The 15,488-nt window shown below is 34.2% G+C and overlaps 1 protein-coding gene across 1 annotated transcript in view; it reads left to right on the forward strand.

The window, feature by feature from the left end:
* The first annotated feature begins 1,132 nt into the window (after nucleotides 1–1,132).
* The window catches only part of COL3A1 (collagen type III alpha 1 chain), a 41,624-nt gene continuing 27,268 nt past the window's right edge, over nucleotides 1,133–15,488 (forward strand). Inside the window, exons 1-5 of the mRNA XM_059055225.2 lie at nucleotides 1,133–1,430; nucleotides 11,469–11,671; nucleotides 11,926–11,976; nucleotides 12,414–12,527; nucleotides 13,818–13,898. Of these exons, the coding sequence (XP_058911208.1) occupies nucleotides 1,352–1,430; nucleotides 11,469–11,671; nucleotides 11,926–11,976; nucleotides 12,414–12,527; nucleotides 13,818–13,898 (528 nt within the window). The 5' untranslated portion in view covers nucleotides 1,133–1,351. The remainder of the gene's footprint in view (nucleotides 1,431–11,468; nucleotides 11,672–11,925; nucleotides 11,977–12,413; nucleotides 12,528–13,817; nucleotides 13,899–15,488) is intronic.

Consider the following 15,488-nt stretch of genomic DNA (forward strand, 5'->3'; position numbering starts at 1 on the left):
ATTAGAGAAATAACTTCCATGAATTGGTGTGAGATGGGGAGAATTTTACATGCACATACATGCATGGAGATGGGCATGGCTAAGTTGACATGGAAAAAATAAAATAAATGCAGGTGACCTTGATTAGAATTGAATAGCTCATGTAGAATAGAGAGATGAATGCAGGAACTATGGACTGATGATTATGGTATAAAGAAATATCTTGATTAATAGAAATAACATGGTACTGTGGACAAGCACATTTTTCTTGCAAAGATGTATCAAAGACCTATAAATAGTATTTGCCCCTCTTTAAAATATGACCCAGAAATTATTCCCCATATCCAGAAATACATTGTAAAGCTATGTTAATGTGGCCTGGAAATTATACATACAAAAGTCTAAATTGAGAAATATTTATACTAATATTTATACCAATCCAGATAAAATGAGAACTTTTGGTACTCTTTTGATATTTCATGTGATAAGCTCTTTCTCTTTCTGTTTCTTACAAAGTCAAGACATGGAGGGCTAAATTTCTCTCTAGAAAAATCCGTTTCAGCTTTTACATCAGTATAAAATTCGCACTCTCACAAGGAATTACTCTTTGGCTGGCTAAATAAATTTGTGAAAAATAGAAACAGCTATAGATTAGTATCTAACTTTTAAGGTGCCATTCAAACATATCTTAGATACTTAGTCTTTTGACATTTGCCTGAAACTGAATTTCCAGGACCCAGAGTGGGTGGATGAATGAAAGGGACAAACAGAGGCTTTTCTTCCAGTTAATCTTTTACAGTTCCCTATTTAAATTGAATTAGGGTGGATTCTGGCAAAATCCCAATAGAAAAGTCTTCTAGGAAGATCAGGTTGGCAAATTAGTCATACCCGAGAAAAGGGCATCAAGAAATTCCTCAAAATGATGCAGTTGTTAATAAGGGGAAATAAAAAAATACCCACATCTAAGTCTTCTATTAAAACTCAAGGCAGAGCCTTTTGATATATATTCTTAAGTTGTGCAAAGACACGTATGACTAAAATATGAAACAAACTTATACATACACAGATAGACACAAGCTCCAGATGTGCAATTTCTCCTAAGTTGTGGGTTGTGTCTTCCATAAGGGAAAAAGACATATTAATCATTTCTTTTACTGCTCAGGGGATGGGTGCTGCTCTCATATTTCAGAAAGGGGCTGGAGAGCGAGGGAAGCCAAACTTTTTCCTATTTAAGGCCAAAGCACAGGAATCTCAGTGGCTGAGTTTTATGACGGGCCCGGTGCTGAAGGGCAGGGAACAACTGATGGTGCTACTCTGAGCTGCTTTGCTTTTCTCCTTTTTGCACAAAGAGTCTCATGTCCGATATTTAGACATGATGAGCTTTGTGCAAAAGGGGACCTGGTTACTTTTCGCTCTGCTTCATCCCACTGTTATTCTGGCACAACAGGAAGGTGAGTAGGTACCGATTTCAAAAAACTTTATGGGGTTTTTGCCTTTACTTCTCTTTACAAATCAGTATAAAGGGGAAACCAGTCTCCTAAAAGCTAATTTCCTCTGTCAGCTCCCAGCTGTGAAACGTAGAACTGACCAGGGTGGTGCTTTTTACATTTGCTTAAAGAGAATACTGTCCCTTTTGTATTTAAAAGTTCTCTGGTTGTTGAAGATAAAGATGTTCTTGTACTAACTTGTTTTCACGTTAACGGTACTGGAAACTTTTTTAAATGGCTTTCAAAAGTTCCCCTCCTGGATTGTTAACATCTGGAATGCTTCCCTAAGCAGTCTGGAAGTTATTGGTCTCCTGTAATACCTTTATGCTCTCCTTTGTATGCTGGATTCTTTGTCAGGATAGAGCATTAAGCATTGTTTACCCAGTAAGATAATGCATCTTAAAAATTGCATGCATTAAGGACGGTCTAAAGGAAAACACTACACATTGTTAGAGCCACTGAAATATATTTCTGTAAAATGGCAACAAGGTAGTATCTGCAACGTTCTTTAAACGGGTTCAAACTGTAAAAGAGTTTCATTGTTCCTGTTTGTATTCAGTTTCAAGCACTTACATGGTTGATTAATACGTATCTTCTAATAATTTATTGTTAAGGGCCTAGTGTTTTCTGCATGTTCTACATTTTAACTGCATTTACATTGACAAAGAGAATATTTATGAAAATACTTTCAATAGGAATGTTTGACTTTTCTGCAAACAAGGTAAAGATATTAGTACTCTTTGACTTCAAAAAGTTGATTTGTTTTATTTTCTAATAAGTGCAAATGATGGTTCCCATGTTCTAATTTCCTCAAAGCCATGTTTGGCTCATTATCTTACTGTGTGAAAATATATCTTTTAATTCATATGTTTCTCAGAGTCATTAAAATACCAGACATACTGGAATTAAAACTTTCATAGAAATAAGTCTTTAAATGCTAAATTTGAAGATACTAGAAGAAATCATTACACATTCATTTCTATGTGCACATAATAAAAAAAATGCTTACATTTAAACCTATAGTTTTTGCAAACATGGTGTCTGAAAACAGTTTTTCATTTTTAACGTCAAATATCTTTAATGTCCTATAGGTTGTATATGTAAGTAGGGGGGGAAACACCCAATGATCTTTCTTCAGTTATATTCAGCCCATGGCCACAAACGAAAAGAAACATCCATGTTCCTTGTTCCCTTCATTTCCTCTCCTCCTTTTCCCTCTCCTCCCTTCCTTTCTCCACCTTCTTATCTCTCCACCCCTTTTTGACTCCTTAGGACCTCTTCCCCCTTGTCATTCCTTCACTCGTCACCCCACCCCCTTCCTAGGCAAGACCATCTCTCCTCACCTCTCCTCCTCCTTCCCCTCTTCCTCTATCAACCCCTCCCTCATCCCCTAGTGCCTCCCTATGGCTCCATCTCTTTTCTTTCTTCCCTTCTCTTGCCTCCTCCCCCTTTCCTTCCCGTGAATTCTCAATCCTCTTTCCTCTGTTCCTCTCCTCTTCCCCTCCCCATTCTATTCTCCCAGAAGATGCCACAACCCCTAGTCCTTCCTTGGCTAAAATACCAAATGACTTCTACCACACCTCCACCTCAATCAAGACTTTTACCTTTTTAAAAATCCTTTAATTCTGCTAATTTCTGGAGAAAAAAATCACAAAGCTCTCATTTATTGGAAAGACTATAAACCTTTAATGTTTAGTTCAAAAGAGTGACAAAATATTTGTGGTTGCCTGGTGGTTACAATCTTTTATAATCATTCTGGCTATTTTTCTTCTCAATCCCACTTTAGAGGGGAAAGAAGTGTTTGACACCTACAGGATCTTTATATCACATAAGTTCTTTTTATTTTCCCTTTAGCTGCAGAATATAATAAGAAACTATGAAATTTTGCTGATCCATTTGTATGCTTTTATGCTCAAAAGAAGTTGTAAAGGATTTTGTTCAGTTTACTGCTTTTGTTTCTCATGAAAAAAGATGTTTTAGGTTTTTTTTGAGATAGTAACATCTTATGTTCCCTGGAGGTTTTACAAAACAAGACCAAAAATTGCTGGTAGATTAGTTTTGGGGAGGTTATAGGAGGTGGTTGAATATATAGCACATTGAGAATAGTCATATATAGTTCTGGGGTATGGGTTTCTTATAAATGCCCTGAGAATCCCAGAAACAGAACAGCTCCAATAAGCACTAACTTCTAGTCTACTCACACGAATATTCTAGAGCATAAAACATGTCCTCACAAAGAATTTTGGTCTTTTTACATATCTCTGTAAGTTCTATCTAATTCATGTATTTTCTTCTACCAATAGAGAAATATGTTCTATTTTATATTTCCTGTAGTTTATAAACATGCCAGATTTTAAGCACAAAGACTTGCCACCTAGTGGCTGACAGACAGTTATCATTTGCATAACCAATGCCAACATAAATGTTACACAGCTGGATTCCGTACTTTATAATGAGATTTTAAAACATCACATGTGTGAATTTTAAATATTAAACACTACTTTCCTAAGAAAACAGGTATATTACTGATAAAATATTGTCAAACACACATACTCAAACACAAACACATGGTAGCAATATTCAAAGACTTTTAGGAAATGGGCTTGAATGTTATGGCCATTTTCAAAATTCCATATGTAACTATTCCACATATAATATATAACTATTTTTGTGAATATTTGTCAAATTTCTGATTTTTTAGACTATTTGACATATTTTAGTTACTGCTTATTAAATAGATAAAAGGATTAAAAAGTTATTTCTAATGTTTGAGCTTATATTTAGTTACTCGGCTAATTCCACTGTGATAATGAACTGTGGGCATTTAATTGTTTTAGAATTAAAGTCCACTGCAAATGGACTCAGAGAAATCAGTTCCCTATCACAGATTATGAGAGTCTATTTTCTTTTACACTAATTTCCATTATGCTTTTAGAGGGGATTTGTAACTGATCAAGCACACTTTGAATTGCTAAATCTACTTTTTAAATAAGAGGATCATCTAAAATTTAAGCAGAAATTATCTTCAGCTCTGTAAAAATATAAATTCCAAGAAAATAAAGTATTGGTACAAAATTTTGTGTCTTTCATTAATGATACCTTGCATTTCCTCCCCACCTATAGGGTATTCAACATCAGATGATCTAAAGGCCTCTAAGTAAATAGATATTCTGATTAAATTCTGAAATTAAACATCTCTGTATTGTAAGAGAAAAGAACAAAGCCACTGGAACAATTCTGGAAAAGAAAGACTGTGGTTATGTGCTTCTAACTAATTCAGATTCTTGGGTAGATGTCTTATCTACAGGCTCATTATAAAAAATCAAGAACTGTTGGATATGAGTTTTCTAGGAGTAGAGTTGAGACTAAAAGCCCTCACAAAAGTCTCTGTTGCACAACTACAGAGTTGCATGCGAGAACTTGAGTAGTCACTCAGGGAGAAGAGTGCCATCTACTGAAACCCCATGGTTTCCATTGTGGATGACTGGTGCGGAGTTCCAAAGATTATGTAGCTCAGTTCTTTCATTTTGTAACATCAGATGATCTCACCACCTTGAAGTGATTAAAGTGGATGGCTTAAGAGTTAAAGTTTTAAAGATGAAAGATGTTATTGCCTTTGCTGGACATGAAGAACATTTGTAAAGTTTCCAGGTCTACAATAACTTTCTGGAAACGTCTCAGTGGGCTGTTTCTCGTAAAACAGTTTTCCTAGAAAAAAGTGTAGTGCTGCTATTTTCTACATTCAAAAGAAAAAAATAAAATAGAAAAGAAAAGAGAGGGGTGGTATGATGTAAAAAAATCTAGAGTTTTCAAAAGGGAAACTTGGCCTGTTTCATGTCAAGATGACAACGGAAAAAATAAGATAGCAATTCTTACACAAATCATTTGTTAACTGCAGTTTGGGGAGTTAACATTAAACACTAGAATTTCTGTCTGTGCCTAATGAAAACACAGCAGAAATGGATTCCTTTCAGATTAAGTAATAAAACCCTTGTATTTTCCATGACTGAGGTCAAGAACTTCTGTTTAAAATGTAATCTTAGTGAACAAAATGAAAAGTTCAAAGAAGAGGGCAAAAATTAAAGTGCCCCAAAGATGTAAACATTGAACATAAAGGATTTAGAACCTATTAAAAATTAAATTTGCTTTGAAAAGTCACATTAAGAAATTACTGCTTCAGTAAAATGGCATTTATTTTTCCAAAACTTTGTTTTCTATAGTATTTGGTGTGGAGGCCAGCAAACAGGGACTGTGTTTCTCAAGTTAATTAAAATCAGAGAAACGCTCTGGAGCTGCCTGGTATGTTCATAAATGTCCAGATTCAGAAGGGAAGCTTTTAATGAAGTTAGAAGTTCATTAATATGAATCATTTAGTAACTATATTTTCTGAAAATCAATCTTAGACATCCTAAATATGTTTTTTTGCACCGGATACATAAGTCTTATCTGTTTATTGTTGTTGTTGCTGATAGGATCCTGCTTCTCTGTATCTAGTAAAATGCATGCTGAGTTCCCAGTCCCAGTTAATCCTGTTGGTGGTCTGGATGTCATTAGGGTGGTCTTGGAGATTAAACTCTTTTTCATAAGGTCAGGAGAAAATAAACAACAGAATTCAACTCCAGATATTATCTTCTAGTTTTGAGGCCAGATTGAAAAGATATTCTGCAGAAAAATATTATTCCTTAAAAAAAAGCAGAAAACAAAAAATAAACCGGTCTTTTTAGATTCTGATTTTAAGTTTGCAGGATTTAGAAATGATAATGGAACAGAGTTTGAAGTTAACTTCTTTAATCCTACCCTGCCCTTGAAACTGCAGAAAGGGAATAGAATGTAGTGGTTAAGAGTATGGAATTTAGAGACAGCTTTCCTAGGTTCAAATATTAGCTTTACCTCTTACCATATAAAACCTTGGGAAAATCACTTCATGTCTCTATATCTCAGATTTCCCACCTGTAAAATGAGGATTATGACAACACCCACCTCACAGGGCCTGTGGGAAGATTAAGTAAAATAGATATACGAAGCACTCAGAGCAGGGCCTGCAACATAAGAGATACAGATACAAACTCTGCCTAGTATTAGTTTTACTAACATTGGAAAATAAAATTACTGTAAGGAAGAAATTAAAATACGTAATGATTTAGTGATAAGGAAGGTAAGAATAACATTTTGGTTATCAGACATAAAACTTAAAGTTGTTTGCCAGCTGTAATTATACAAGTAGAATATATTTTCCTCAGTATTCCTATAATTGATCATTAATCAGATTATATGATAATGTAATTGCTGATTGTCAGGTATATGATACTTTTAATTCTAATTCTCTAATATTTTTATTTTTCACAGGGCAAAATATTAACCACCTTAAAGGAAATTTCTAATCGGAGACATAAAAATCATATAACTATAAAGAATAAAACAAAGAAACATCTAGAAATGATGATTCATAAAATTTCTTGGTTTTTTTTTTTTTTTAGATGGTGGGGGTAGGAGTTTATTAATTAATTAATTAATTTTTGGCTGTGTTTGTTTCTGTGCGAGGGCTTTTTCTAGTTGCGGCAAGCGGGGGGCCACTCTTCATCGGGGTGCATGGGCCTCTCACTGTCGCGGCCTCTCTTGTTGCAGAGCACAGGCTCCAGACGCGCAGGCTCAGTAGTTGTGGCTCACGGGCCTAGTTGCTCTGCGGCATGCGGGATCCTCCCAGACCAGAGCTCGAACCCGTGTCCCCTGCCTTGGCAGGCAGATTCTCAACCACTGCGCCACCAGGGAAGCCCGGGTTTGTTTGTTATTTTTTGTAGGGGTCAAGAATACGAAGAATCTACCTTGTCCATGCAAAACATTTTAAAATTGAAATTATCTATCTACTTAGGTCTACAGATATTTCCTTTAGTCCTTTTTGTTAATTCCTCTAACATACTTTAACATACTCTGATTAATAATAAGCAGCCAAAACATGTTTATTAAAAAATGTATGTTCTTCAAACATAAGTATCATTGAAAAGCCAAACGTATTTCAGTTGGAAGCTATGTGAACTCTTTTTGCTCACACCCTTACAAAATATTCAACTTTCTACAGTAACAGGAAAAGATGAAAGAAAACCTTCTCTCTGAAGAGGATTCAATAAGAAGAGAAGAGAAAAAACTTAAAATTATCACTCAAGCTAAATTAACAATTTGAATGGATGCTTTAGGGCATATTATTTTTACTCCAAAAATGGAATTAAGACAAACATAACTTGCATTATTTTTTAGTCACTACAGTAAAATTCTATCAAATCAGCACAAATTAACATTTGAAGAATGGAAACCAAAACAACCAAAAGGAAAGCTTTTAAGAACATCTGAAAATATTAAATTATGTTACTTGGTTTTATTTTTCTCTAAAGTTCCAAAACAGAGAGCTAGAAAATAAAAGAGTCAAATAGTGGATTATGTCATACACTAGCTTCATTTTGTTTTATAACTTAGATGATGATTTAGCCTAATGCATTGTTTGAGTGACCACAGAAAAATTTATTTCAGGACAGTTCTTTGTACTAAGGAACAGAAACACTAAGTGACATAAGAGGTGGGGTTTAAAATTAATTACACATTGAAACAGGGAGGCTTAGTTTAAGCAATAACAATAAAGGAAGTAATTGGGAAATCTATTACTTGTCCAGCAGTAAAAATGAGATTATTTACCTTTTCTTTAACATATTTACAAAAGTATGTATCTTATTTTTTTTCATCAAAGCTGCTCTGAATTTAGATATCTCAGAAAAGAAGGGAATAATATGAGATGACTACTGTTTCTGAATTCCATTTTCTATTTTATTTCTAAACACTGCAAGTGGCTAACTAGAGCATTTTATTCCCCTTGAAAACAAAACATTTTTTGCCTTGACTCTGCCATGATTTTCTCATATATAACTAGGCTATGGTCCTAAAACTGAGGACCGTGAGACATCTGTGTAATAGGTTTAGCTTCTGAGAGAACATATTGCCAACCATACTTTGTCATGCACAAAACACAAAGCTAGAGGCAACTGCATAAAATTCTCCATTCTTTCAACAAGGGTGGCTGAGGTAGAACGGCAGAGAAAAGTCTGACTTTCCGCTACAACTTTCTACAGGAACTGACTTTTCAGGAGAGCCAGGTTTCTTTCAAATAAATGTGAGATAAGTTACAGCAATAAACAAAAGTGCATTAATTCTTACTTTTCAAGCATTCCACCTTTCTTCTTTTATTTAGAACAACATCACCTTTAAAAAAAAGAGAAGTACACCAAAATAACTCAGCCTTTATATTGAGACCTCTATGTTTTGAAAAGCATAATACACATGGCTTCTAATAAAATTTGGAAACAAAAGGCTAAAAAATTTTCATTTATGTAACACTGAGTTTAACCACAATTCTAAAAAATTCATTTACAACTTTAATGTCAATATTATGCTCATATGTTTAAAAGTTTGCAGAGTGAATGTAAAATACCATATCTCTAGGTTGTGATAGTACCTTCAATGAGACACAAATATAGGAGGATGAATACACAAGGGAAAATGTTTTATGTTAATTTTAAAGCAGAATAAGAACATAGGAAGAGGAGATATTTAAAATACAACATGCTTGACCCTAGTTTTAACTGTTATCTTCATTTGTCTTTAATATGCCATCAGTATCCAATAGCTAATTTTTATAAGACAGGTCCTATGTTAAATATAGAAAGATATTCTTGACCCAAAGACAAAGAACTAAAGAAAGTAATCGTATAAACTGGTCGTATCTTTTTCTTTTTTTCCTCAGCTTTATTGAAGTATAAATGACAAATGAAATTGTGTATATTTAAGGTATACAACATGATGAGTTGATATATATACACATTGTGAAATGATTACCACAAACAAATTAATTAATACATCCACATAGTTACGTGTGTGTGCGTGTGTGTATGTGTGTGTGTGGTGAAAACACTTAAAATCTACTCTCTTAGCAAATTTCAAACATATATTGGCTTATGGTCAATATTCTGTATACTAGTGATATCTTCAAGAAAGATGAGAAGCCTGATATCCACATTATTAATGAGAAAAAATCTTGAGCTAAAACGAATCTGTTGGGACACTTCATATAATGTTAATTTAGAGAAATTTTTACAAAATAATTCATCTTAAGAAAAGGGAGCCAGTGTAAAGTTTGAAGAGTGTATGTCATACAATTTTATTAAACAACCTTCCATCTCATCAATATTTTCAGGCCTTTTCTGGAAACCAGTGAACTTAGTTTCTAAACATGTCAGTTCTGCTTAGAGAACAAATTTAATGCCTAGATCCTTTAAATTACTACTGTTCATAATAATATGAAAAAGATTGCACTTCTCTTAAGCATATCTTTCAAAACACCATTTAAATAGGCCTACTTCATTCACATGAGGTAAGCATTTTGGCATTCAGCTTTTATGCCCACAAAGTATAAAGGAATGTTCCTTTAAAAGCTTAGACAATATTTCTTTCCAATGTTCTCATCTGTTTCAAACATGGAGGAGGAACTAAAATAACTTTTTAAAATAAGCAGATTCTTTCTTGCCTACTTAAAATTGCAGTGAAACAATCATACTTTCTTTTATTACCTGTAAACACATTGGGTAATTGTAACAAGAAAAGACTTTTAAACTTCTTGAATCCATCAGGGGTGTGGCACGAGATCATTAAAGATATATCTGCACACATAGATGGAAATGAGGAGGGGAGGTACGCTGTAGAGTCCCTAGATTCTAAAATTCTCCTTTTTGTGTGAACTTTTTTTTACTGAATCAGCCAAACCTCTCTACCGAAAATATTTAGCATTACTTCAGGTATGGAGAGGATATAAAAACAGGAACTTGAAGAGGTGATCTTCATGGCTGTATGTAGTATCCAGGTGGAAAAAAGCTCAGGACTCTCTCAAAGGCCTCTTGGCCACAAGGCACCAAAAAGTGTTCTTAAACGACTTGCCTTCTCCCAAGCAAGCCTCTTTCAACAGACAAAAGTTCGGGCTCTGAGAAAATAAAATTCACTGTTTCACAAAAATACAAATACTGAACAAGTATATGATTTGTTGTTGGCAAAAATTTTTGCAGATGTTTAGAAACCTGTAATTTATTTTCTCAATTACTGGCAAGCTATCATAGTAATCCCCAAGAGCTAAAGTTGTATTCAAGCACAGTCCACAGCTAATGCTTTAAGAATTGAGACCTGGTTTTATTTTGGCAACCCCTAAGCTGATTCATTGTTAATAGCTGCTGAAATTTCAGTATCTTACATATAATTAGGAAACAAGTCTAAAATTTTGGTTGAAGCAAATTTTTGACCATTTTAAGCCACACATACACATGGTCATGATTCATATTTTTCCCTATTATTCTATTCCTTGCCAATTTTTGCTTAAAAAACTTTTTTTTTTAGTGATTTGGAAACCTCTTTACATCCATATGAGGTATACAGTATATTATATTATATCATATTATGTTGACCTACTAATGCCCAACAGAGCTAGCAGTGATATTCAATACATACAATAAGACTTGTTAAGATTTTCCCAGGAATCTGGAAGAGTTTTATGTTGCCCAGAGTAATTCAGTTTGCCCTTGAATTTCTCAACTAGGTTAATAAAATCCAGAAAGTCTTCAGAGTTAGTGACAAAATCATCTTTATAGTTTAATGCTCCCATCTATAGTTAAAGCAAAGAATAGAAATTAGATAGAAAAACTTGTTTTCAATTGCAGAATTAATAGATAAATGTTTAAGTGATTGTCAGATTTCCACTGGTGTTAAGTTCTCACTACCAGCAAAAGTAAAATACCTACTGGCCCTAAGGAAAATTTATCTTGGTATGCCAATTTGATGTTAATAAACAGATTTGGTATTTAAAGCAGTCTCTTACTACTTAGCAAATTATGGAGGAAGACCATGATAGTCTTCATAATTTAATTTTTGGATTTTTTTGAATGTGCAAAATATCACACCATCTCTCTTATTTTTCAGTTGTTGAAGGAGGATGCTCCCATCTTGGTCAGTCCTATGCGGATAGAGATGTCTGGAAACCAGAACCATGCCAAATATGCGTCTGTGACTCAGGATCTGTTCTCTGTGATGACATAATATGTGATGACCAAGAATTAGACTGTCCCAACCCCGAGATCCCATTTGGAGAATGTTGTGCAGTTTGCCCACAGCCTCCAACAGCTGTGAGTTTAAAGAAAATCTGTACATACTCAAGATTCATATTTAAACACATGAATAGTTCCTATGTCATAGGAGCCTGAAAGGAAGTGAAAGTAATGTCTAGCAAATAATCACATGGGTATTACCAGTAAAAGGTGAACCTTCCTGTTAAAAACCAGAGATTGGATGCAATTTAGGATAAGAAATTGGGACACACTTCATGGGAAAATTGTTCCTATCTATGTCTTGTTTAATCTATATCTTTTCCATTTATTAGCCCACTCGCCCTCCTAATGGTCATGGACCTCAAGGCCCCAAAGGAGATCCAGTAAGTAAACATTCTACAGTGCAAGGAAATTAGTTCCTTGATGAGTTTGCTTTCTTTTTTTCCCTTCTAATAACCTTTCCATATTTGAACTTTCATCATGTATACATTTCCTCTAGTACCACATATTTAAATAATGACACATGATAACTCAAACTGAGAATCCATAATTGTGCATGTAAAGATTCAGATTTCCCCAACTTTGTATAATGTCATAATCCCTATTATTGGTTTGAAAAATAACATATAGGTCAATATACAAAGGACTAAATTACACTGAAGTTATTCACATGATTTGGGTAAAAATGTATAGATTCCCAAGAAAACGTATCCCTATGTTGATTTCTTATAAAGCATAGAAGCTACAATCTAATAATGATTCTAAATCACTAGGACTTTTCAGTGTTTTGTTTAGTTTTATCTCTGATTTTTTTTTTTAGGGTCCTCCTGGTATTCCTGGGAGAAATGGTGATCCCGGTCTTCCAGGACTGCCAGGTTCCCCTGGTTCTCCCGGCCCTCCTGGAATCTGTGAATCGTGCCCTACTGGTAACCAGGTAATAAATTCCAGAACTAAAAGAGTGTCCCATTTAAAACTACCTGCTTCATTTTCTTTTCTTTAGTCTATATGACATCTCACTTCTGTGGGTTCCTATATCTATTCTCTGATTTTATGTATTTAACAAATTCCCATCTAGTGCTTATATATACTAGACACTCTTCTAAGTGCTTTATAAATATTCACTTTTCCTCAAAATTATAATGCTATTGCTACTATATCTTTGCAAAATTTCCCAGCTTCTAAGCAGGCATATAATATATGCATTAGGTTTGAAAAATGAACCATCAACTCCCCAAAGAATTAACCTAGAGAATTTAGAATTGCTGTAACTATTCCCCTTATAATCCTGATGGTAAAGCCTCTGAAAGTCTGGACAAAAGCAGCTGAAGAGCTATGAACACTCCTTAATGACTTCAAGTCCAGAGGATTATTCAAGCCTATGCAACTACTCTTGCCAAGCCTTCAGAGCATATCCTGCTCCTCCTGAAAAGCATGACAACCCACTAACTCTGCATGTAAAGCAGATAACTAAACAAATAAATAAGACAACATTTCTACTGCATGAAATTAGAAGAAATTAGAAAACACATATACAAATCACTGTGGGTTGAAAAAAAAGATTTTTAAAAATCAATTTGACAGGAAGCAAAGGATATAGTCTAACTTATTCTTATCTTGGTACCAAACAGAATCCATTGCTAGGCCTAGAATTCAAAATAAAATGATCTCCCAAACTATCCAATAAACACATGAACCTTTCTATTAAATCTCATGCTTGTTTTCTATGGGGATGTTTACTTTTTGGCGAATCTGTTAGGTACATTAACCAAAAACTGGAGATATAAATTTTGCTTGTATCATTAACTTTTGAGAAAGTACTTTGACATCTTCATTTTTTTCTGCTCAAAGTAAGAAAGTCAGATTATGGGATCTCAAGGCTCTTTCAGCCTTCGTCTATGATCTTATGTTTCTAAGGCTGTAGATATCACTTAGAAATATTTTTAGTAAGAGCGTATAGAAACAAATTATTTAGAAACAAATTGCATACAGTCCGTTGAAAGATTTGTGCATTACATAGGCAAGTATTTCTGTAAGACATCTAGTATCTAAAGTTACAGAGAGATAGAATTAGCAAGATAATTAAATAATACATAACACATGCTCTGGCATGCAGAAACCTTTCTATCAGTGAACAGATGTTGCATGCATTTCTTCTAAATGCTTCTGAAAAGAACTATGATCTATATACCAACATGATCTTATCTACCTGGTCTCTTTGCTACAGAACTATTCTCCCCAGTATGAGGCATATGATGTCAAGTCTGGAGTACCAGGAATAATCGGAGGAGGCTATCCCGGGCCAGCTGTATGTACAAGTGCTTGTCAGCATTTAGAGAATAATTGAACCTTCCACTCTGTTAAATCTCGAATGGTTGTTCTTCTAGTAATACAGTGTTATGACAGAATTGTACAAAACAGCTTATTCTTTGTTAAGGCCGGGAAAGAAAATGGTAGGTTTATCGTGATCCTTCTTTCCTAACTCATTTTTTTTTCCTTCGCTGCCTCTTATTTCATGCCTGTTTTGCCACTCTCCTTCCTTCTTTACAAAACCACCTATTCCAGGGGCACGCTTGCCTTCATACTTAGGTCTCACACTCATATATTTCCTAATTTTAACCCAACTTTGTTATTTTTCACTTCCACTTTTCCTTTCTCTCACCTGAGTTGTTCAAAACCTTCTTTCCATGTCTGCTCACTATTCAAACGCTGCTTTCTAGATGACAATCCACTTGATGACAATCCAATATCACAATTCATCTCACCTCAAATCCTGAAATCAAATACAAATATTTCCAGAATTTATCGAGTATTTAAGTTCATCTAATGTAAATGATATCAATTCACATTGTATGCAAAGGGTTCCCTTCAATGTAAATGACTTGAAGTTTTGATAGAAGAAAATAGCAAAAAAGCATTGAAACCTAGGTACGTGTGCTTGACGCACGGTGTCCCACGTAAATGACCCTTGTTGAAGAATAGCCGTTAGGAGGAGCAGTACTATGGAAGGTTATCATTTTACTGCCAGAAGCAGGTATGTGTGTGTAAATGAGACATGAAGCTGGATTCCCAGGGATTATGCAAGATTGCTGCCCAGATCATTGGACCCCATAGTTGTGACTTCTAAAACTATAGAGAGGACAAAATTTCAACTATTACATCTAAATGATCAGTTAAAGAAAGACCCTTAATTGGTAAAAAGTAAATTGTAAGAAGAGAATTTTACTCCTCTTTAAAGTTTTAGAGCCTGTGATTTTTTGTGTATATTTTAAAACCAGAAGGACAATTGTATTAACTATGTACATGTAAACATCTGTTGTTACTCAGCTACATTCACATTATGAATCCTATTTTTCAATCCTATATACTGTTTTTACTAAAAAAAAAAACCAAAAAAAACTAAAAAATCCACTACTTATTAAGATTCCAGAAAAAAAGTTACAAGATAAAATTTAAGAAGAAACTCTAGATTTATAAGTTTATTATCAGTATTTATAAATAGTGTGCCACAAAACTGAAGATTTTCTAGTTTAACCTGTATTTCTGAACAATGATAAATCATTTACAATTTATTGTTGTCCCACATACGATGAATCTTACATACGCATCTAAATCTTCATATCAACACAACTCAGTGATATAGTTAAGAACTTTTGGGTTGATTTACATCATTATTTTTAGAAACTGGGGTTTATAGTATGCAGATCAACATTTTTCCACATTGAATTGAGCTGCCAGGCAAAAATATGCTTCTTCACTAGTTCGAGTATCACCTTAATGTTGCAGAGATTCTCAACGCATTTTGTATAGATTTTTCCAGATTTTGAATGCACTTTTTGGGGAATTCAGGTCAAAATTTTATAACACCAATAATTTTTATTGACTCTGAGAGAATTTC

This window comes from Kogia breviceps, chromosome 2, assembly GCF_026419965.1.
Source record: "Kogia breviceps isolate mKogBre1 chromosome 2, mKogBre1 haplotype 1, whole genome shotgun sequence".
NCBI classification, from domain to species: Eukaryota; Metazoa; Chordata; class Mammalia; order Artiodactyla; family Physeteridae; genus Kogia; species Kogia breviceps.